At 44.4% G+C, this 21,673-nt stretch overlaps 1 protein-coding gene across 3 annotated transcripts in view; it reads left to right on the top strand.

The window, feature by feature from the left end:
- LOC147124928 (sodium- and chloride-dependent neutral and basic amino acid transporter B(0+)-like) overlaps positions 1 to 21,673 on the top strand; it is a 146,411-nt gene that overhangs the window by 110,957 nt on the left and 13,781 nt on the right. For 2 of the 3 annotated variants that reach the window (XM_085994791.1, XM_085994800.1), the window contains 3 exons: positions 8,190 to 8,289; positions 16,620 to 16,729; positions 16,837 to 17,007. In XM_085994791.1, coding sequence (XP_085850917.1) covers positions 8,190 to 8,289; positions 16,620 to 16,729; positions 16,837 to 17,007 — 381 coding nt within the window. The remainder of the gene's footprint in view (positions 1 to 8,189; positions 8,290 to 16,619; positions 16,730 to 16,836; positions 17,008 to 21,673) is intronic. The other variant, XM_085994808.1, reaches the window with a different exon arrangement.

Here is a 21,673-nt window from a genome sequence, read left to right as displayed (position 1 = left end):
TCTCTACTGACTCCAATCCCCTCTCTCTCTCCCCCCCAATCCCCACTCTGATCCCATCTCTCTCTCCCCCGATCCCTTCTCTCTCCCCCTTCTCTCTCTCTAACCCCTCTGATCCCCTTTCTTTCTCCCCCTTCTGAACCCCTCTCTCTCCCCCTCTTTCTCTCTCCCTCCTTGTGGTGATTATTCTTTATGTTTAGTAAGAAGTATTGTGATTGGTTGTTTGTTTCCTGCCTTGGGATATATGCTGTAATCTCATTGGTAGTTGATGTCATGTGATTTGTGGTGGCCATCTTAAATTCAGTTCTTTCCAGCCTTTAGTTGGGACTGGGTGTTGAAAGATGTGCTACAGCATTTTTAAGTTAATAAAGCCTAGATTAGAAAGGCAAATCTATTCTTTATTTCAATTTATTAACTTTATGTCAGAATGGAGCCATATCTTCAACCAGAACGATTCAATGCTGACCCTAATTCTGCAGGAGTGGATGATAAATGGAAACACTGGTATTGTACATTAAAAAACTTTTTGGGCATGTTGGATCAAGAGTCTCTAAATAAGCTGAATATGCTGATCAACTACATTGCTCCGGATGTGTATAAGTATATTTTGGACTGTAAAACTTACGAAGTGGCTATTTCTACATTGGAAAAGATTTTTGTTAAACCAAAGAATGAGGTATTTGCACGTCACCTTCTATCTGCCCGTAGGCAGCAGGTGGGAGAATCTTTGGATACTTATTTACAAGCACTTCGGTGCCTTAGTGTTAACTGTAATTATAAGGCCGTGATGGCTGAAGAATATAAGGAAGAATCGGTACGGGATGCTTTTATTAATGGATTACTGTCTAGATCAATTCGTCAGCGGTTGTTAGAAAATAAGACTTTGGATCTTAAGAGTGCTTTTGAGCAAGCTTCTACATTGGATGTGGCTCAGAGAAGTTCGGATTCTTATGCTCTTTTTAATCGGCCTGTGACTGTGGTTTCGGCAGTTCCGGATGAAAAGGAATTATGTGGACTTAATAGGAGTGGTTTACTAGATTCTGAAACAGTTTCTACTTCAGCGGCTGTTGCCTCTAGGATTCAGAAGTGTTATTTTTGTGGGAACGTCCGGCACCCTCGTCTGAAGTGTCCTGCTCGGGAGGCTGTGTGTAGTAAATGCGGCAAGAGAGGTCATTACGCACGTGTGTGTAAATCATCAGGTTTAATTACCTCCTCTGTGACTATTCAGCCTTTAGATAGGGCGTTTATTGCATCAATTTCTGCTGCATTTGCTCATGGCCTAAACAAAGCTATAGTTACGGCCCAAGTTAATGGGTTGGAAGTGAAGGCCCTTATAGATACGGGCAGTACCGAGAGTTTTATAAGTCTTCAGTTTGCAAAGGAGAAGCATTTGAAAATTTCGCCTGTTTCCTATCAGGTGTGTATGGCTCAGACGACTCTCACTTCACAAGTAGCTGGTTGTTGCCTTGTGAAATTGATTCTTCTAGTTAATACGTATATTGATATACGCCTATCTGTTTTGCCTAATCTCTGTGCAGATATTTTGATTGGTCATGATGTGCTTCAGTTACACGAGTCTCTCAGTCTTTCATTTGGAGGGACTGAGCCACCTTTATCTATTTGTGGATTAACCTCTTTATCCATTTCTCCATTATCACTTTTTTCCAATTTGATGCCGGATTGTAAGCCAATTGCTACCAAGTCAAGAAGGTATAGCAGTCAGGATAGAGAATTTATTAATTCTGAAGTTCAACGTCTCTTATTGGAAGGAATCATTGAACCTAGTTGTTCGCCTTGGCGGGCACAGGTAGTTGTCACGACTAACGAGTGACATAAGAAACAAATGGTGATAGACTATTCCCAAACTATTAACAGGTATACTCAATTAGATGCATACCCTTTGCCTAAGATTGATGAGCTTATCAATAAAGTATCTCAGTATAAGGTTTTTAGCACTATTGACCTAAAGAGTGCTTATCATCAGATTTCTATTGCTAAGAAGGATCAACCATATACGGCCTTTGAGGCTGGTGGAAAGCTGTATCAGTTTTGCCGAATACCATTTAGTGTTACTAATGGTGTTGCTTGTTTTCAACGGGCAATGGATGCTTTTATAAGTGATAACTCTCTCTCTGACACCTTTTCATACTTAGATGACATCACGGTGCGTGGCAAATCAAGGGTGGAACATGATTCTAATTTAGAAAGATTCCTTCAAGCTGCGGAAAAAGTTGGTTTAACTTTCAATAAAGAGAAGTGTACCTTTTTGACCACTGAGGTAAATCTACTGGGGTACATTATCTTGGGAAACAAGATTAAACCAGACCCAGAACGTCTGCGACCATTGATTGATTTACCTTGTCCTACTAATTCTAAGGCTTTGCAACGAGTTGTTGGACTGTTTTCTTACTATTCTAATTGGATTGCAAACTTTTCACAGAAGATCCGGCCTCTTATTCGGGTTACGACATATCCTCTATCATGGGAGGCCAGGACGTGTTTTGATAATTTTAAAAAGGATATCCTTGGAGCAGCTGTGCATTCTATTGATGAGCAGGTTCCTTTTGTGATTGAGACGGACGCTTCTGATTTTGCAATTGGGGCTACTCTGAACCAAAATGGAAGACCTGTGGCCTTTTTCTCACGTACCTTGAACAATAGTGAAAAAAGGCATTCTTCAATAGAGAAAGAGGCGTATGCAATAGTAGAAGCACTGCGTAAATGGAGACATTATTTATCGGGGCGACATTTTACGTTGGTAACTGATCAAAAGTCTGTGTCCTTTATGTTTGATGTCAAACATTTTGGAAAGATTAAGAATGATAAAATAATGAGGTGGAGGATTGAGTTGGCATGTTACCATTTTGATATAGTTTATCGTCCGGGGAAGGATAATGTTGCTGCTGATGCGCTGTCGAAGGCTTATTGTTCTGTGATTCACGGAGATACGCTTATTAATCTTCACAATGCCTTATGCCATCCTGGGGTTACGAGGATGATACACTTCGTACGCAGTAAGAATTTGCCCTTTTCAGTTGAAGACGTCAAGCGGATGACTTCATCATGTTCTATCTGTGCTCGGTGTAAACCGAATTTCTTTAAGCCTCAACGAGCTCATCTTATAAAGGCTACTTCTCCTTTTGAACGTTTGAGCGTCGATTTTAAGGGGCCTCTTCCTTCAACTACTCAAAACCGATATATATTTACTGTTGTGGATGAGTTTTCAAGGTTCCCTTTTGCTTTTCCTTGCGCAGATGTATCAGCTGCTACAGTTATCAAATGTCTGACTCAACTTTTTGTCATCTTTGGGATGCCTGCGTATATCCATTCGGATCAGGGAAGTTCTTTTATGTCTTCCCAGTTGAAGGAATACCTTCAGAGTCGGGGAATTTCTACTAGCAGAACTACCCCGTATAATCCCCAGGGTAATGGACAGTGCGAACGATACAATGGGGTGATCTGGAAGGCAGTTATGTTGGCTTTGACATCCCGGAACCTTAAGAATACACAGTGGGAAATGGTACTGCCTGATGCCCTGCATTCCATTAGATCATTGCTTTCAACGGCTACTAATGTGACCCCCCCATGAAAGGCTCTTTAACTATCCGCGGAGATCTACTACAGGATATTCGGTACCTTCATGGCTTACTATGCAGGGACCTGTGCTGCTTCGACGCCATGTTAGATTGTCAAAATATGATCCTTTAGTGGAGGAGGTGGAGCTGTTGGAGGCAAATTCCCAATATGCTCATATTCGATTCCAAGATGGGAAAGAAAGTACTGTTTCAATTAAAGACTTGGCTCCTTGTGGTGGCCAGCCCTTTTCTGAGGATATTAACAATAGTGATGATTCAGATAATGTGGATGCTGTTACAGATACTACGAATATTTCCAATCCGACTGCAGATAATTATACTTCTATTAGTCAGCCCTCGATGGATGTTCATGACCGTCCCAGTTTACCTCCTGATGGGATTTCTAATCCGGAAACTGTTGAAAATCGGGATATGGATAGCCTTCCTGCAGAAGATACTTCTGTGTCTCCTGGTGTGGGAGGGCAAGGAATTTCACCAAGGTTAAGAAGGTCGACACGAACAAGATATCCGGTCGACCGATTGAAAATGGACTTTTAAATTGATAGTAATGTTTTAAAATTGTTGAAATATTATATTATATTGTTTTAGTTGAGAGATACTTAATACTTATGTGCAATGTTACTATTTGTTGTTGCTCACTTAGTATTGTGTCATGTTGAATAGTTTTATTTTGTCTGTGCATAGTTTTAGTTGTAAATAATTAATTATAAATTGTAAAGGTTATTTAGGTTGGAGTATATTTTAAAAGGAGGGGTGAATGTGGTGATTATTCTTTATGTTTATTAAGAAGTATTGTGATTGGTTGTTTGTTTCCTGCCTTGGGATATATGCTGTAATCTCATTGGTAGTTGATGTCATGTGATTTGTGGTGGCCATCTTAAATTCAGTTCTTTCCAGCCTTTAGTTGGGACTGGGTGTTGAAAGATGTGCTACAGGATTTTTAAGTTAATAAAGCCTAGATTAGAAAGGCAAATCTATTCTTTATTTCACTCCTCCAATCCCCTCTCTCCCACCCTCCAATCCTCTCTCTCTCTCCCCCTCCTCTTGCTCTATCCCCTCCCCGTGCTCTCCCCCCCGATCCCCTCTCTCCCCCTCTCTCCCCCTCTCTCTCCCCCCTCCAACCCCCTCTCTCTCTCCCTCCTCCAATCCTCTCTCTCCCCTCCTCTCTCTCTCCCCCTCCTCTCTCTCCCCCTCCTCTCTCTCACTCCCCCTCCAATCCCCTCTCCCCCTCCAATCCCCTCTCTCTCTCTCCCCCTCCAATCCCCTCTCTCTCTCTCCCCCCTCCAAACCCCTCTCTCTCTCACCCGTCCAATCCCCTCTATCTCTCCGCCCTCTCTCTCCTCCTCTCTCTACCCCCTCCAATCCCCTCTCTCTCTCCCCCCTCTGATCCTCCTCTCTCCCCCTCCTCTCTCTATCCCCCTCCTCTCTCTCCCCCTCCGATCCTCCCTCTCGCCCCCTCTTCCCTCTCTCCCTTGCAATCCCCTCTCTCTCCCCCCTCCGCTCCTCCCTCTCTCCCCCTGCCTCTCTCTCTCCCCTCCCCCTCCAATCCCCTCTCTCCCCCTCCGATCCTCCCTCTCTCCCCCTCCTCCCTCTCTCCCCCTGCCATCCCCTCTCTCTCTCCCCCCTCCGATCCTCCCTCTCTCCCCCATCCTCTCACTCTCCCCCCTCCAATCCCCTCACTCTCTCCTCCCCTCCTCTCTCTCTCCCCCCTCCACTCTCTCTCCCCCCTCCAATCCCCTCTCTCTGAAGGCCGCAAAAATGTTTGTGTGGATAATAACAGCAATAGTCTCGGCAAATGTCCTAGAGGCTCCTTTAGTATAGTTATTGATTTTTGAAAGATAGCCCAAAAGCCCTAATAGCAGGCTCAAGCTCGAGCAGCAGACAAGGCAGGCAGCAATGGCAGCAACTCCAGGCGCGGCAAAGTGGTTCGGCAGGCCCCACTTCTGGCTTCCTCATATATCACGTGTACATGCACAGTACCAAACGCGTGCATGTGCAGAGGGAGTCAAAAAACGCTGTGCAAATAAGTCACTCCGTTGTTTAAAAAAGGAGAAAGGGTTAGACCGAGTAATTATAGGCCAGTCAGCCTAACCTCGGTGGTGGGCAAATTATTGGAAAAATTCAGAGGGACAGTATTAATAGTCATTTAGAAAGGCACGGATTAATCAAGGACAATCAGCATGGATTTGTTAAGGGAAGGTCGTGTCTGACTAACTTGATTGAATTTTTTGTGGAGGTAACAAGGAGGGTTGGTGAGGGTAATGCTTGATGTAGTCTACATGGATTTTAGCAAGGCTTTTGACAAGGTCCCACATGGCAGACTGGTCAGAAACGTAAATGCCCATGGCATCTAAGGGAAAGTGGCAAATTGGATCCAAAATTAGCTCAGTGGCAGGAAGCAGTGGGTAGTGATTGACGGGTGTTTTTGTGGTTGGAAGGCTGTTTCTAGTGCGGTTTCGCAGGCCTCAGTACTAGCTCCCTTGCTTTTTGTGGTATATATCAATGATTTAGACTTCAATGTAGGAGATAGGATTAAGAAGTTTGCAGATGATCCAAAAATTGGCTGTGTGGTTGATAGAGAGGATGGAAGCTGTAGACTGCAGGAAGATATCAATGGACTGGTCAGCTGGGCAGAAAAGTGGCAAATAGAATTCAGTCCAGAGAAGTGTTGAGTTAATGCTTTTGGGGAGGGCTAACAAGGCAAGGGAACACACAATAAATGGTAGGATACTGGGGAGTAAAGAGGAACAGAGGGGCCTTGGAGTGCATGTCCACAGATCTCTGAAGGTAGCAGGACAGGTAGATAAAGTGGTTAAGAAAGCATACGGGATACTTGCCTTTATTAGCCGAGGCATAGAATATAAGAGCAGGGAGATTATGCTTGAACTGTATAAAACATTAATAAAAACAAAATGCTGGAAATACTCAGCAGGTCAGGCAGCATCTGCAGAGAGAGAAACAGAATTAATATTTCATGACAAAGTGTCATCGAGACCTGAAACGTTAACTCTGCTTCTCTCTCCACAGATGCTGCCTGACCTGCTGAGTATTTCCAGCATTTTCTGTTTTTATTTCAGATTTCCAGCATCCGCAGTATTTTGCTTTTGTATAAAACACTAGTAGGCCGCAGCTAGAATGCTGCGTGCAGTTCTGGTCACCACATTACAGGAAGGATTTGATAGAGAGGGTACAGAGATTTGTGAGGATCTTGCCAGGACTGGAGAATTTTAGCTATGAGGAAAGTTTGGATAGGTTGGGGTTGTTTTATTTGGAACAGAGGAGGCTGAGGCGAGACTTGATTGAGGTGTATAAAATTATGAGGGACCTAGATAGAGTGGATCGGAAGGACCTATTTCCCTTAGCAGAGAGGTTGATAATCAGGGGGCATAGATTTAAAGTAATTGGTAGAAGGATTATAGGGGAGTTGAAGAGAATTTTTTCACCCAGAGGGTGGTGGGGGTCTGGAACTCACTGCCTGAAAGGGTGGTAGAGACAGAATCCCTCATTACATTTAAAAAGTACTTAGATATGCATTTGAAATACTGCAACCGACAATGCTACAGCCCAAGAGCTGGAAAGTAGGATTAGGTTGGATAGCTCTTTTTCGGCTGGCACAGACATGATGGGCCAAATGGCCTCCTTCTGTGCCATAATTTTCAATGACTCTCTGACTTGGCCTGCCTGATCGGGTGATGATAATCACGCACAATTTCCACATTAATAGCATATAATCCCTTGCATCTCTTGTAAGGTTCACATCTCCAAGAGGCCCTTGAAGTGGGCATGGGTGCCATCCATTACCCACAGCACTCTGGAGAATCTGGGCAAGCTGAACACGCCAAAGGTGTTATTGGTCCTGAGGGACTGAAGGAAAACCCATACATTTCTCTGCTATCTTGAAAATAGAGCATTGTGCATCAGCCTGATGCACTAGTAAACAACAGACTGGCTGACGCTGCTGAGATCTGCAGCGGCCCCTTAGAATAAGCCTGAGGCATCGAAAGTTAAAGCCGTTGTGACCCTAAATTGTAGGTGCAGTTACAAACAGTGAAATAATCACAGCTTTCACACAACAGATCATAAAGTTCGATACCATTTCCATAGTCACCATCTGTATTATGGTTCGCTCTTGTAACTCCTGCAGTGCCTATAGAGTCTGCCGGGTGTTGTGGGCTGAGCCACATAATGTGGCATCCGTTACCATCTCATTTAAATAATTCTGCCTCTTCAGGCACAGGCAAGTGCAACAATAGGAACACCTGTAGAAGAAGTTTGGGCGCAGCTCATATCAGGTGTAGAAGTTGCACAATGGGGTCTGTGTTCATTTGCATAATTCATATTGAAATATGTCTTCTTGATTCATATTGTAATGAGATATGGAGATGATTTTGGATCTGGGAGAATAGGGTAGATATTCCTCAATGGGCATTCTCTAGCAACCTGACAGGTGCAGCACACCTGAGGACCAGGAACAGTAACACCAGATTCTCCTGCCCTGGGACGTTTGCATGGTTCAGGCACTGTCCATTATTTTGAATATTAGATTGTTATGGTTTTCTCATGCAGTGCATTTTCTAATTTTCCATTTAATTTTAGGCTGGGATTTACTGGATAAATCTAATTGATCATTTCTGCGTTGGATGGGGCCTCATTGTAGCAGCTCTGCTGGAACTCATGGGTCTAAGCTGGATCTATGGTAAATGCAATAAGAAAAGCAATGAAACAAAACAAAACAATTAAATCAAGCAGGTTTTCATGGGGAATGTTTTCAACTTACCGCTGGGCGTAAAACTGTCATCTGCTGATCGACCATTCATTATTGAAACCAGCCGATTATCATTAACATTGACTTCAATAGAAATGAAAATCAGGTAGTTTCTGTAATGAGCGGTCAATCGCTAATGGCAGAATTACGCCTAGGCAGCAAACAAAAAAAATCAACCACCATCTCTTTTCAGAGGAAGCAAAACAAATGAATAGGGGGGTTTGATGCAGAGTCTTTCATATCTGAAGATGATGGGAATTCAAGTGCTTTCCTTAATTGTCAATGAACTTTCTCCATTTGGTTCCAAAGGCCAGTATGAGACAGGCAGTGCCTTCTGCATCCTTCACCTATGATCCCCTTGTTCTTGCTGAGTTACAGCTGGTTGTTATTGGGGTAAATTTTGCTGCAGACATTTTCCTGCTTGTAGTGGCGCTTCTTAGTTTCCAAACAGGCAGGCCACTGGGCTGTGGGGCTTTTAACATCGAGTGGACGCGTGTCGAAATAAAACGTTCCCAAACGTAGCTTTGTCTTTTAAACGGTTTACTATAACACTTAACAAACAGAATTACAAAGCAAACACGTATAAACGAACACGGTCAAAAACTGTACTGCTCCAAACCTCACAGCTTCTGCCTCTTTCACCACGTGCAGTTTAAAACTGTAAGATGGCTGCACCCATGTGTGGCTTAGGGACTGTTCCATTGTGGCAAGAATGAAGGGGGTGTCGGACTATACTACTGGAGCAAGAAAATAGGGGGTTTCTTAATACAATAAGTTGTTCAGGTAAATTAACTGTATTATGCCATTTAGCCACTATTTTAAAGTATTTTCTTAAGCTTTTATGGCTCTTACATTCCGGCCCCTAATTGACTAGGCACATGAAGCATATCAATTACTCAAACATTAAGAGTCATAAACTAATGAGTTCAACATATTTACAATACAAGTGTCCACTTTTTTCTTTCGTTCAGGAGCCTTTCACGCTGCTTCTTGTAGCAGGCAGAGCTTTGTGATCGGTCTCTCCAGGGTACTGGTCTTGGTTTGCAAACAGACACGACGAACAACGCCTCTGGAGTCTGGCATGGTCTTAATTAATTTTCCCATCAACCAAGAATTTCTAGGGGCTGAATCATCCACAATTAAGACAATGTCTCCGACGATGAAGTTCCTCTTTATTTTGGACCATTTTTGACGCTCCTGTAGCAGAGGTAAGTATTCTCTTGTCCATCTGGTCCAGAAGAGGTCTGACATATACTGAACTTGCCTCCACTTCCGATGGGCATACAGATCTTCCTTTTTGAAGACTCCCGGGGGCATGGCTGGCTGTGTTTTCAACAACAACAGGTGGTTCGGAGTCAGGGCTTCGAGGTCATTGGGATCATCTGATGTCTTAGTTATCGGTCGGTCATTAATGATGGCTTCGACCTCGCACAGAACGGTTTGGAGTCCCTCGTCGTCCAGCGCTTGCTGCTCCAGTACAGAACTGAGTAGTTTTCTTACGGTGCGTATCTGTCTTTCCCAGACACCTCCGTGGTGGGATGCAGCCGGAGGATTGAAGATCCACTTAATTCCTGTTTGCATCATGGCTTCCTGTATTTTAAGCTGATTCCAACCTTCAATAGCTTCCCGTAGTTCTCTCTCCGCTCCGACGAAATTAGTGCCATTATCAGAACGCATAATGGACACCTGTCCTCTTCTACAGACAAAGCGCCGCAAGGCGCTAATACAGGAATCAGTGTCAAGCGTGTGTGCCACCTCAATATGAACTGCTCTGATGGTCAAACAAGTGAAAAGCACACCATATCTCTTGACAAGGCTCCGTCCTCGCTTTACCTCGAAAGGCCCGAAATAGTCCACCCCTACGTTTGTAAATGGGGGCTTGTCTGGTAACAAACGATCTTCATGCAATTCTGCCATTTTCTGCTCCCCAGCTCTAGCGTGTAACCGTCTGCAAACAATACATTCAGAGAGTATTTTTCTTATTACGGAATTAGCTCCTGGAATCCAGTATCTTTGTCTTAGCTTCGCAAGCACGTGATTCCTCCCACTGTGTCCAATACTCTGGTGTATATGCTGAAGAATGAGAGTAGCAACCCGGAGGTCCTTAGAAAGGATAGCAGGATGCTTGGCCTCCTCTGGCATAGCAGATTTGTTTAGTCTCCCTCCCACCCTCAGTACTCCATCTTGCAGTGTAGGGTCCAGCTTGTAGATATGACTACCTTTCTTGATTGGAGTATTTTGCTGTAGAGCTTCGGTTTCTTCTGGGTATCTTTGTCTTTGACTGAAGCAAACTATCTCCTTCTCAGCCTTGGCCAAATCCTCCACGGTCAATGAATTCTTGCTCAGTGTGGTCTTGTGCTGATGCATATACTGCTGTAGAAGCATTCTCTGCTTATCAGGGTTACTTTCAAACTGACTGATAGTGGCTCGGTACTCTTTTCTCTTACCGCTCAGGTGTAGCAGCAACTCTTTCAACCTTAGAAACCATGCAACTGCTTTCCTCAACTGGTGCCATCCTGAGAAATGGTTAACAAGCTTGTTCACTGTGTCAAAGTTCTCTTTCGTAGTTATGAAATTTACTGTGACTGATCTCTTGACTTCGACGTCGTCTTCAGTAATCTGACTTGGCATATCTGGTCTTTCTGGCCATGATCTCTCTGTTTCCAGCAGATAACTTGGGCCTTGTATCCTACTCCTCATGAAGTTTTCAGCCTTCAATCCCCGTGAGGCTTGATCTGCTGGGTTTAATGAGGTGTTTACATACCTCCATTGAGATGGTTGTGTAGCTTCTCTAATGGATGAGATTCTGTTTGCTACGAAGGTCTTGAAGCGTATCTTCTCATTCTCTATATACTTCAGCACCGTCGTGCTATCCGTCCAGAAGACAGATTCTTCTAGTGGGAGCTGTAACTCTTTACGCATCACCTGGTCAACTTTAACTGCAACAACCGCTGCCGTCAATTCCAGTCTCGGGATGGTGACCTGCTTCAGCGGAGCCACCCTGGATTTTCCCATGAGGAAGGCACAATGTTTCTGGCCCTGTTGATTTGTCAGCAAGAGGTAGGTAGCCGTGCCATAGCCGTCCTCACTGGCGTCCGAGAAATGATGTAGTTGAGCCGTCTTTGTAACTCCAAAACTCGCGGGCCTGATGCATCTACTGACGTTGAAGCTAGAAAGTTGTTGCAAATCTGTCAGCCATCTGTGCCATCTCTGAGCTTGACCTTCTGGGATATCTTCATCCCATCCTCTCTTGTCTCTACACAGCTCTCATAGCATCAGCTTCACCGGCAGAATGAGTGGTGCCAGGAATCCGAGAGGGTCGTAGATGGAACTGACCACGGAGAGAATCCCTCGTCTTGTGGATGGTCTTTCGTTCACCATTATCCTGAAGTTGAACGTGTCTGACTCGATGCACCATTGTACACCAAGAGCTCTCTCGATAGGAAGGACATCGTGGCTCAGGTCCAGATCTTTGACTTCAGTGGCTCTTTCCTTTTCTGGGATAGAAGCTAGAACTGCTCTGCTGTTGCTTATCCACTTAGTCAGATGGAATCCTCCATTCGAACACAGAGTTCTAAGGTCTCTTGACAGTGCGATGGCATCGTCTTCTGTTGACACGGACTTCAGACAGTCATCGACATAAAAGTTTCTGAAGATTGTTTCCACAGCCTCGGATGGTGCTTTGCCCTTGCCATCTTCTGCAGTTTTTCTGAGAGCGTAGCTTGCACAGCTGGGAGATGATGTGGCTCCAAACAGGTGTACGGCCATTCTACATTCCACCATCGCTTCACTAACGTCGCCATCTGGCCACCAAAGGAAACGCAGAAGATCAGCATCTTCGTCAGGGATTCTGACTTGGTAGAACATTGATTCTATGTCTGCCATCATGGCAACGAGCTCTTCTCTAAACCTAGTCAAGACGCCAATGAGGGTATTAGTAAGATCAGGACCTTGAAGCAGCTGGTCATTCAATGAAGTTCCTCTGAATGAGGCGGCGCAGTCAAACACTACACGGATCTTTTTCTTCTTTGGGTGATACACCCCGTGATGAGGAATGTACCAGACCCTTCCATCGTCTCTGTTCAACTGTTCTTCGGGCACTTTTACAGCATAGCCTTTCGCTATGATGTTTCTCATGAAGTCTTTGTAGTCTTCGTGAAAGTCGGGGTTCTTGTTCAGCTTTCTCTTTAGACTGATGGCGCGTTGCTCTGCTATGCAGCGATTGTTCGGCATCTTCGCGGTCTGTCTTCTCAGTGGCAAACCAATGTGATAGTGGCCATCAATGAACTGTGTAGACCTTGTCATCAAACCCATGAACTGATGGTCTTCTTGTGACATCTCTGTCTTTTCCTCACAGCTGCGTTCTGAGAAGTCTGCGTTGAACTGCTGTATCAACAGCTCTTCAATGCTTGCGATAGAGATGCGATTAACTGTGACGTTTTGTCGTTCCTCCTTGTTCGACTTGTGGCCATCATCTCTCCTTACCGGCCCATTGATTACCCATCCAAGGGCTGTCCTGACGGCGTAGGGTCCGTCATCCTTGCTGTTTATCACCTGCCATGGCTCCATAGTTTTGTAGGCATTGGTTCCAATTAATAGGCCAATTTCTGCTTCAATGTATGGGAGACGCACCTTTTCTAGGTAGGGCCATCTATCCACATCCTTCTGCAGGGCTAGGTTCCCTATTCTAACAGGAATCTCCCTCTGTGTGAAAACATTAGGCAGGCCTATGAAGTCCTTCTCTTCGAGTCCACACACTTCTAGGTCTGACAGGATATAACTTTGCATTGACTTCTCATGACCCATGGTGTGTAATAGGATTTCTGTTCTTCTGCCTCTAACGTTCAGCTGTCGCATGAGTGATTCTGTGCAGAACGTTGCTGAACTACCTGGATCCATGAAGACGTAAGTCTCCACAACCTTCTCACTCCTCTTAGACTTGATCCTTACTGGTACGATGGCAAGAATACAGTCACTGTCACCGGCCCCAGTGAGTCCACAAGTCTCTGGTTCTAGCGACACCAGAGCACTTGAAACAACCTTCTCGTCGGTATTATTTTCTTCACTCTTCTTAGAGACTTGTTCTTCTTTATGGATATGCAGCAGACTGGGATGTTTCCGAGTGCACTCTCTGCATGTTGTTCTTTGCTTACAGTTTCTACTCAGGTGCCCCTGAGAGAGACATCCAAAACATAGGCCGTTGTACTTCAGGAATTCGATTCTGTCCTTATGTGGCTGTGCTTTGATGTCGCTGCAGAAATCCAATGTATGATTCTTCTGGCAGAATAAGCATGGCTTCTGAAAGGCATTAGCAGGCGTCACTGTGCTGCTCTTTTTGGGAGATGAGTTCTGGGGCCTTTCTTCCTCGGCCTGAGTGATGATAGTTGCAAAGCTGCTTCCCCTGGAACCACCTTTCCTGAAAGTCTTTGATTCAGCAGGCTTGGCTTTCACTCTTCCATCGGTGGTCGGGCTGACATCCTGGATGTTTCCAAACAATGGGTCCCTAGCAATTTTAGCCTGTTTGTCTATGAAATTCACTAAGTCTGCAAACCTGGCTCTACTTTTCCGTCTCTCCATTATCTCAAAGGCTGTTCTTCTCCATTGTTCTCTCATCCTGTAAGGAAGCTTAGAGATGACGATTCTCATAGTCATAGGATTGTCCATCTCTTCCATGAATTCAACATCCTCCATGGTGTTGCGACATCCTATGAGGAAGAGAACATATGCGTTCAATGCCTCTCCGTCTTCCGATCTGATCTGTGACCACTTGGTAGCCTTTTCGATATATGCAGTGGCTATCTTCAGCTCGTTACCATAGTGCTCCTGCAGCAACTTCCTGGCTTCTATGTATCCCCGGTCCGGTCTCATGTGTTCACAGCTTCTGACCAGGTCTTGTGGTTTACCACTGGTGTACTGTCCCAGGTAGTACAACTTATCACTGCTGCTCTCTGTCTTGGAGTCAATGGCTTGTTCAAAGGATCTGATGAAGGGCTTATACTTGAGTGGGTCGCCTTGGAACACTGGTATGTCTCTTTGAGGGAGTCGAAACAGATTCTGTTGTTTTACAAGCATCTCTGTAATTTCGTTCTGACGTTGCATCACTCGGTATAGGCTTCTCCCTGTGTCTTCAGGCCTCTGGTGGTCATCAGCAGGGTCTAGTCTAGACCGTCTGACGTCTGGGGTAGCATCACGTGCTCCTGTTAGTGGAGAGGCCACTCTTCCACGCTGTAATGCCGGGGAATTGCTTTCGGGCTCTGTTGTAACTCTTGAAGGTGCCCTGGATCCAACTCTATGTGGCAACGTTGACTGGCAGTGGCTCCCGCCGTCCCGTGAGACTTCATAATCTTCGTACGCACTCAACCTGGCATCTGAGACCTCGATAGCTGTTTTCATCTCCAGCCGTTCTTTCTTTGCCTGCACCTGGGCCCGCTGGGCCTGCACTTGGGCCTGTTGGGCCTGCACTTGGGCCTGCAGTTGGGCCTGTTGGGCCTGCAGTTGGGCCTCTTGGACCTGCAGTTGGGCCTCTTCCCGTTCAAGAGCTTGCTTCTCATCTAAAGATGCTGCGCGCGCCATCAACGCCGCCCGTTCAGCCTCCGCTCTCATGCGTCGCGCCGAGCTTGTGGTAGAAGCGACTGACCTGCGTCCAGAAACAGAGCTACCTTCTTTTCGATTTTTGCTCGGTCTGGCGGAAGTCTCTGAAATGCTATCGTCTGGTCCGACTTCATCGTCAACCTTATCTTTCTCTGCTGTATCAGCATCTTGACGAATTTTTAACATCCACTGCTCCGTGGCCTTGATATAGTCCTTAATGCTGGTTGATTTAAGATCAAACCAGTCGTGCTGATCAGTGTTTCCCTCTTCTTCAGACAGAAGTGCTAATACATCTTCATTGAGTATATTAAATTCTTCATGCAGCTTGGAGAAATCGTAATACATCATGTCTTCAGCTTTCTTAATATTAGCATTATCTTCCATGAGACGATCAATTATCTTCATTTTTCCAGTTATCTGAACTAATTTAGCCTTCCTTGCACCTATGCTTCTATGTAACTTCTCTTCCCTTGCCTTTGGGGTGAGCTTTATTTCCCTCTTTTGGCCAGCAATCCTTCTGGCTGGGGGAAGCTCCTGGCTCCGTAAGGCCTCGGCCATTTTACCCGCAGCTCTTATTTAGCTTCTCAACAGAATGAACAAAGCAAGTAACAGTCACTGTACCTTCGCTTTCTTAAATTGTCGTCTGGCTCCGTGACCATTCATGTATACGTTCGCCGACGATTCCGTCCCTTCCTTCTTAGGGAGCTAGTTTTTGACTAATGTAGTGGCGCTTCTTAGTTTCCAAACAGGCAGGCCACTGGGCTGTGGGGCTTTTAACATCGAGTAGACGCGTGTCGAAATAAAACGTTCCCAAACATAGCTTTGTCTTTTAAACGGTTTACTATAACACTTAACAAACAGAATTACAAAGCAAACACGTATAAACGAACACGGTCAAAAACTGTACTGCTCCAAACCTCACAGCTTCTGCCTCTTTCACCACGTGCAGTTTAAAACTGTAAGATGGCTGCACCCATGTGTGGCTTAGGGACTGTTCCATTGTGGCAAGAATGAAGGGGGTGTCGGACTATACTACTGGAGCAAGAAAATAGGGGGTTTCTTAATACAATAAGTTGTTCAGGTAAATTAACTGTATTATGCCATTTAGCCACTATTTTAAAGTATTTTCTTAAGCTTTTATGGCTCTTACACTGCTAATTGTTGATGGGAATGTTGTTCAAACATCTTCACCCTGAGCTGAACAGCTGTTTTCCACTTGACCCAGTCAGTTGCCACTTTCTTCCAACTATCAAGGCAGATGGAACAACAGGACAGGTTTTGCGTCAGTGTTTTCATGATGTTTCTGATGACCTCCTGCAACCCATTTGCTATTCTTTAGCTCAAGACAGAGGCCTCACTTTGATAGTCCATCCTCCCCCATTCTGATAACAGGGGACCTGTCCATCTCAGCACAGCTCTGAAACATGAGCCTTTCCTAGAGTGAGCACCTGTTCCTCAGGATTTTATATGAATATTTTACCTTCATGGGGAATCAGGTTGGTAACAATGGAGAAATTACTCATCCTGTTTGAAATCCTGAGTGATCCCTTCTCTGATTAACCTGTTCATTAGTGACACCCAGTACAAGATGACCTTCTACAGCAAACAAGCTGCCCTAAAGACAGGACAAACCAAGTGATTGTGTATCTCTGCTTTCTTGTTGTTCACAGGGGTAAACCGATTCATCACGGACATTGAGATGATGATTGGGAAAAAGAATTGGCTCTTCTGGCTGTGGTGGAAAGCATGTTGGCTTTTTATCACACCGTGCTTGCTGACAGTAAGGAGATGTTACATTTTTAAGTGATTGAAACTGAAAATAATCAAGCTGCAGATAATCTATCTGATTCTGTATCTGATCTTGTTTTGTGTAATCACTTCATTCAGGTAATCTTAATCTGGTCCTTCGCAACGTTTGCCCCACCAACATATGGACCTGTTGAGTACCCTGACTGGGCAACAGCACTTGGCTGGTGTATGATGATCTTCTGTATTCTGTGGATCCCCATTGTTGCCATTGTGAAAATTGCCCAATCTGAAGGCTCCACCTTGTGCCAGGTAAGGAAACACCTTGATATCTTTGAAAGAGTAAGGAAAAGAATTTCTGAAGGTCTCCCAATTCTCACTGTATCTTCAGTGGAAGCTAGAGAAATGGCGTAAACAATCTTTTATAGGCATTTACAGTGTCTTTCCGGTAAATCTGCCAATCATTTAGTGTCGGTGTTAATTTATTTATTTTTAAATAAATCGATTCATGCCATCATGAAAATAATGTCAATCAGAAAACCTAGGCTCCAGTGTCAGCATCAAGCACTCCCACTTCAGCTATATCGCAGTCACAGACAGATGCCCCCTCCCCCCCTCTACTCAGTTGTAACAATGGCATTACGAACAGTCTCAAAATAACTTGATTTCCCACTCTCTCTCACACACACAAACACCCACACACCTGGTGTAGAGTTACAGTTACTGTACAAGATGACCTTCTACAGCAAACAAGCTGCCCTAAAGACAGGACAAACCAAGTGATTGCGTATCTCTGCTTTCTGGGTTGAAAATAAAACAAACTAATTTTGCTCTTGCAGCCACCAATAGATGTGATATTTCATCCCATTGTTCCCAGAGATGAAAGGATGCTTTGCAAACCCACTGGGGCACTTAGTCCTTAGGAGATAGATAAAGTTACTGAGCTGTATTGCCCTGAGTAGTGTGGGTCTGAAGACAGAGACATCTATCCTGATGTTAATTGGGTGGGTTAGGATGGGATTGGAGGAATAACTTGGCATAATCCTGCAAAATATTTCATCAATTTCTGTGTATGAATGGATGAAGATAACTAGAGTATCACAGGGAGATAGCTGGACACACAAATAATGACTGTTCGAAGGGTGCGGTGATAAAATGACAGTCTGTGCGTAATGCTTAAGAGTGGATATTGTAACATTAATAGTCAAAACAATAATACATGTTTTAATTATACAAATAAACCAGAAATACTTCAACTGCACAAAGCTCAGTGAGTCCACCATTGTGCCTTTCCACACGAGTCGATGCACATGAACTTTAATGTGCAAAGGATGGAAAAGCCCATCCAGCCCATCAGTCCCACCCCTTGTCCAGATGGTGCAGCCACATGTATCATTGATCCCCCTCCCCCAGTCTGTATCCCCCTGGGAGAGGCAAGAAAATACTAGGCCAATTGGGGAAAAACTCTGGGAATTCCTCTCTGATCCCTGAAGACAATCAAGTAAACCTCCAGGAGATGGCGAGAACTCATAAATCCTCCTATTGCCAGCGAAATCACAACTTACAACTCGGCAATTACAAAGGTATGAAGGAGAGTTGGCTAAAGTGGACTGGGAAAATAGATTAAAGGGTAAAACGGTAGATATGCAGTGGCAGACATTTAAGGAGCTATTTCATAACTCTCAGCAAAAATATATTCCAGTGAGAAGGAAAGACTCTAAGAGAAGGATGAACCATCCATGGCTAACTAAGGAAGTAAAGGATAGTATCAAATTGAAAACAAAGGCATACAATGTTGCAAAGTTTAGTGGTAGTCCAGAGGATTGGGAAATTTTTAAAAGCCAGCAAAGGATGACTAAAAAAATGATAAAGAGAGAGAAGATAGATTACGAGATTAAACTAGCAAGAAACATAAAAACAGACAGTAAGAGCTTCTACAGGTATATAAAAAGGAAGAGAGTAGCTAAAGTAAACATTGGTCCCTTAGAGGATGAGACTGGGGAATTAATAATGGGAAACAGGGAAATGGCAGAGACCTTGAACAAATATTTTGTATCGGTCTTCACGGTAGAAGACACTAAAAGCATTCCAATAATAGATAATCAAGGGGCTATAGGGAGGGGATAACTTTAAAAAAATCACTGTCACTAGAGAAAAAGTACTCGGTAAAATAATTGGATTAAAGGTGGACAAGTCACCTGGACCTGATGGCTTGCATCCTAGGGTCTTAAAAGAAGTGGCTGCAGAGATAGTGGATGCATTCATTGCAATCTACCAAAATTCCTTGGATTCTGGAGAGGTCTCAGAGGATTGGAACACTGCAAATGTAAAGCCCCTATTTAAGAAAGGAGGGAGACAGAAAGCCGGAAACTATCGACCAGTTAGCCTAACATCTGTCATTGGGAAAATGCTGGAGTCTATTATTAAGGAAGCAGTAGCAGGACATTTAGAAAATTCATAATACAGTCAAGCAGAGTCAGCATGGTTTTATGAAAGGGAAATCATGTTTGACAAATTTACTGGAGTTCTTTGGGGATGTAATGAGCAGGGTGTATAAAGTAGAACCAGTAGATGTAGTGTATTTGGATTTTCAGAAGGCATTAAAGGTTACTGCACAAGATAAGAGTTCATGGGGTTGGGGTAATATATTAGCATGGATAGAGGATTGGCTAACTAACAGAAAACAGAGAGTCGGGATAAATGGATCATTTTCTGGTTGGCAAACTGTAACTAGTGGGGTGCCACAGGGATCAGAGTTGGGGCCTCAACTATTTACAATCTACATTAATGACTTGGATAAAGGGACCGAGTGTAATGTAGCCAAATTTGCTGATGATACAAAGATAGGTGGGAAAGCAAGTTGTGAAGGGGACACAAATAATCTGCAAAGGGATATAGACAGGCTAAGTGCGTGGGTAAAAATTTGGCAGATGGAGTATAATGTGGGAAAATGTGAGGATATCCACTTTGGTAGGAAAAATAAAATAGCAAATTATTATTTAAATGGAGAGAGATTACACAATGCTGCAGTACAGAAGGATCAAAGGTTCCTTGTACATGAAACACAAAAAGTTAGCATGCAGGTAGAGCAAGTAATTAGGAAGACAAATGGAATGTTGACCTTTGTTGCAAGGGGGATGTACTATAAAAGTAGGGAAGTCCTGCTACAACTGTACAGGGTATTGGTGAGACCACACCTGGAGTATTGCGTACAGTTCTGGTCTCCTTATTTAAGGAGTGCTATACTTGCATTGGAGGCAGTTCAGAGAAGGTTCACTAGGTTGATTCCTGAGATGAAGGGGTTGTCTTATGAAGAAAGGTTGAGCAGGTTGGGCCTATACTCATTAGAGTTTAGAAGAATGAGAGATGATCTTATTGAAACATATAAAATGCTGAGGGGGCTTCACAAGGTAAATGCAGAGAGGATGCTTCCGCTCATGGAGGAATCTAGAACTATGGGGCATAGTTTCAGAATAAGGGGTCGTCCATTTAAAATGGAGATGAAGAGGAATTTCTTCTCTCAGAGGATCGTGAATCTGTGGAGTTCTCTATCCCAGAGAGCCGTGGAGGCTGGGTCATTGAATATATTTAAGGTGGAGATATACAGATTTTTGAATGGTAAGGGAGTCAAGGGTTATGGGGAGCGGGCAGGGAAGTGGAGTTGAGGCCAAGATCAGATCAGCCATGATCTTATTGAATGGCAGAGCAGGCTCGAGGTGCAAAATGGCCTACTCCTGCTCCTACGTCTTATGTTCTTATCTTATGTATTACCTTCTATAACCGGAAATGGCCTCTCCTCTCTAAATGGAGACGAGAGGGAACAGAGCCATAATATTAGAATGTAATCATTACAAACACAGAGAAAGACACAGCAGATAATTCTGTTAATTATCTTTTCAGTAATTTTGTTTTTTTGATTCTTTAGATTTGCAAACTGCGAAATTGATCAAATGTAACTTAAAACTATAGCTGACCTACAATCTGATTTAGGATACAGACATACTGCCATTTGGTACAGATTGAAATGCTCACTGACACAAGTGTCAGTATAACTCTGCAGTCAGGCCCTGATCTGACTGCCCAGTGTACTAGGGCCCATTAGATTTCCTGGGGACTTTCTAAACTTACTTTTCAATGTTTTTAAGTTTAGGAGAAAGCAGATACTTCCACCAACTCGCATCACCTTAAGAGTTAGCAGAGTTCTGCAATGTGAGCCAAGCATGCAAGCACAGGGCTCTTTAACAGCTGCGCTGTGCAACCTGAACTGAAGCACAGTCAACAGTATAACTCTAGTCTGCCAGCTGTGCATTATCAGGGATGATTTTAACGGCCGATGGGTTTTCGGGGGTGGGGGCAGCAGGTCGGGATTGGGAATGGAGTGAGTGTGTTACGCACTCACTGGCCTAAGTTTGAGGCCCGGGCCTCTCTTTTAATTTCCGGGCCTCATCTGATGTGCTACATGTCAGCTGCCTGCCCGAAAAGTGCCAAAAGTGGGAGCTGGCTGGCGGGCAGGAGAGGAAGATCGAGCAGCCGGAGGCTGGCGACCAGCACAAAGGAACCATCTGCAGCCAGCTGGTAAGTCACGGGGAAGGGGGTTTCCGGAGGGTCTCACAGGAGGGAACAGTGGAATCCAGTGCCAGGGTGGCCACTACTTCCCTTGGTGGGCCTGGAGGTCCACTCCTACTCCTCCTGGCCCCACAATGAAAATTCTTTCACTTACCTTGGAGGACCTGTTCTGTCTGAGACCAGGTGCAGACCTGCTTCATCCTGGAAGTAAAGTCACGGTGGTTTCCACGCTCAGATCCCAATTAAAATCAATCGGAGTCCCATTGACATCATAGACATGTCCCATTGACTTTTGCGTCAATTCATGAGGAGGACCCCAATTGCTTTAGGTGGGCTTCTCATTTGCCTGTAGAAGCCTGCACGTTAAAATTGGCAGTGTCAGGAAAGGGGCAAGTCACAAGTGGGTAAATAA

Source organism: Somniosus microcephalus, chromosome 1, assembly GCF_052327205.1.
Source record: "Somniosus microcephalus isolate GS21.2 chromosome 1, FLI_Smic_1.0, whole genome shotgun sequence".
NCBI classification, from domain to species: domain Eukaryota; kingdom Metazoa; phylum Chordata; class Chondrichthyes; order Squaliformes; family Somniosidae; genus Somniosus; species Somniosus microcephalus.
The sequence above is the reverse complement of the archived record's forward strand: the minus strand, read 5'-3'. Positions and strand labels throughout refer to the sequence as shown.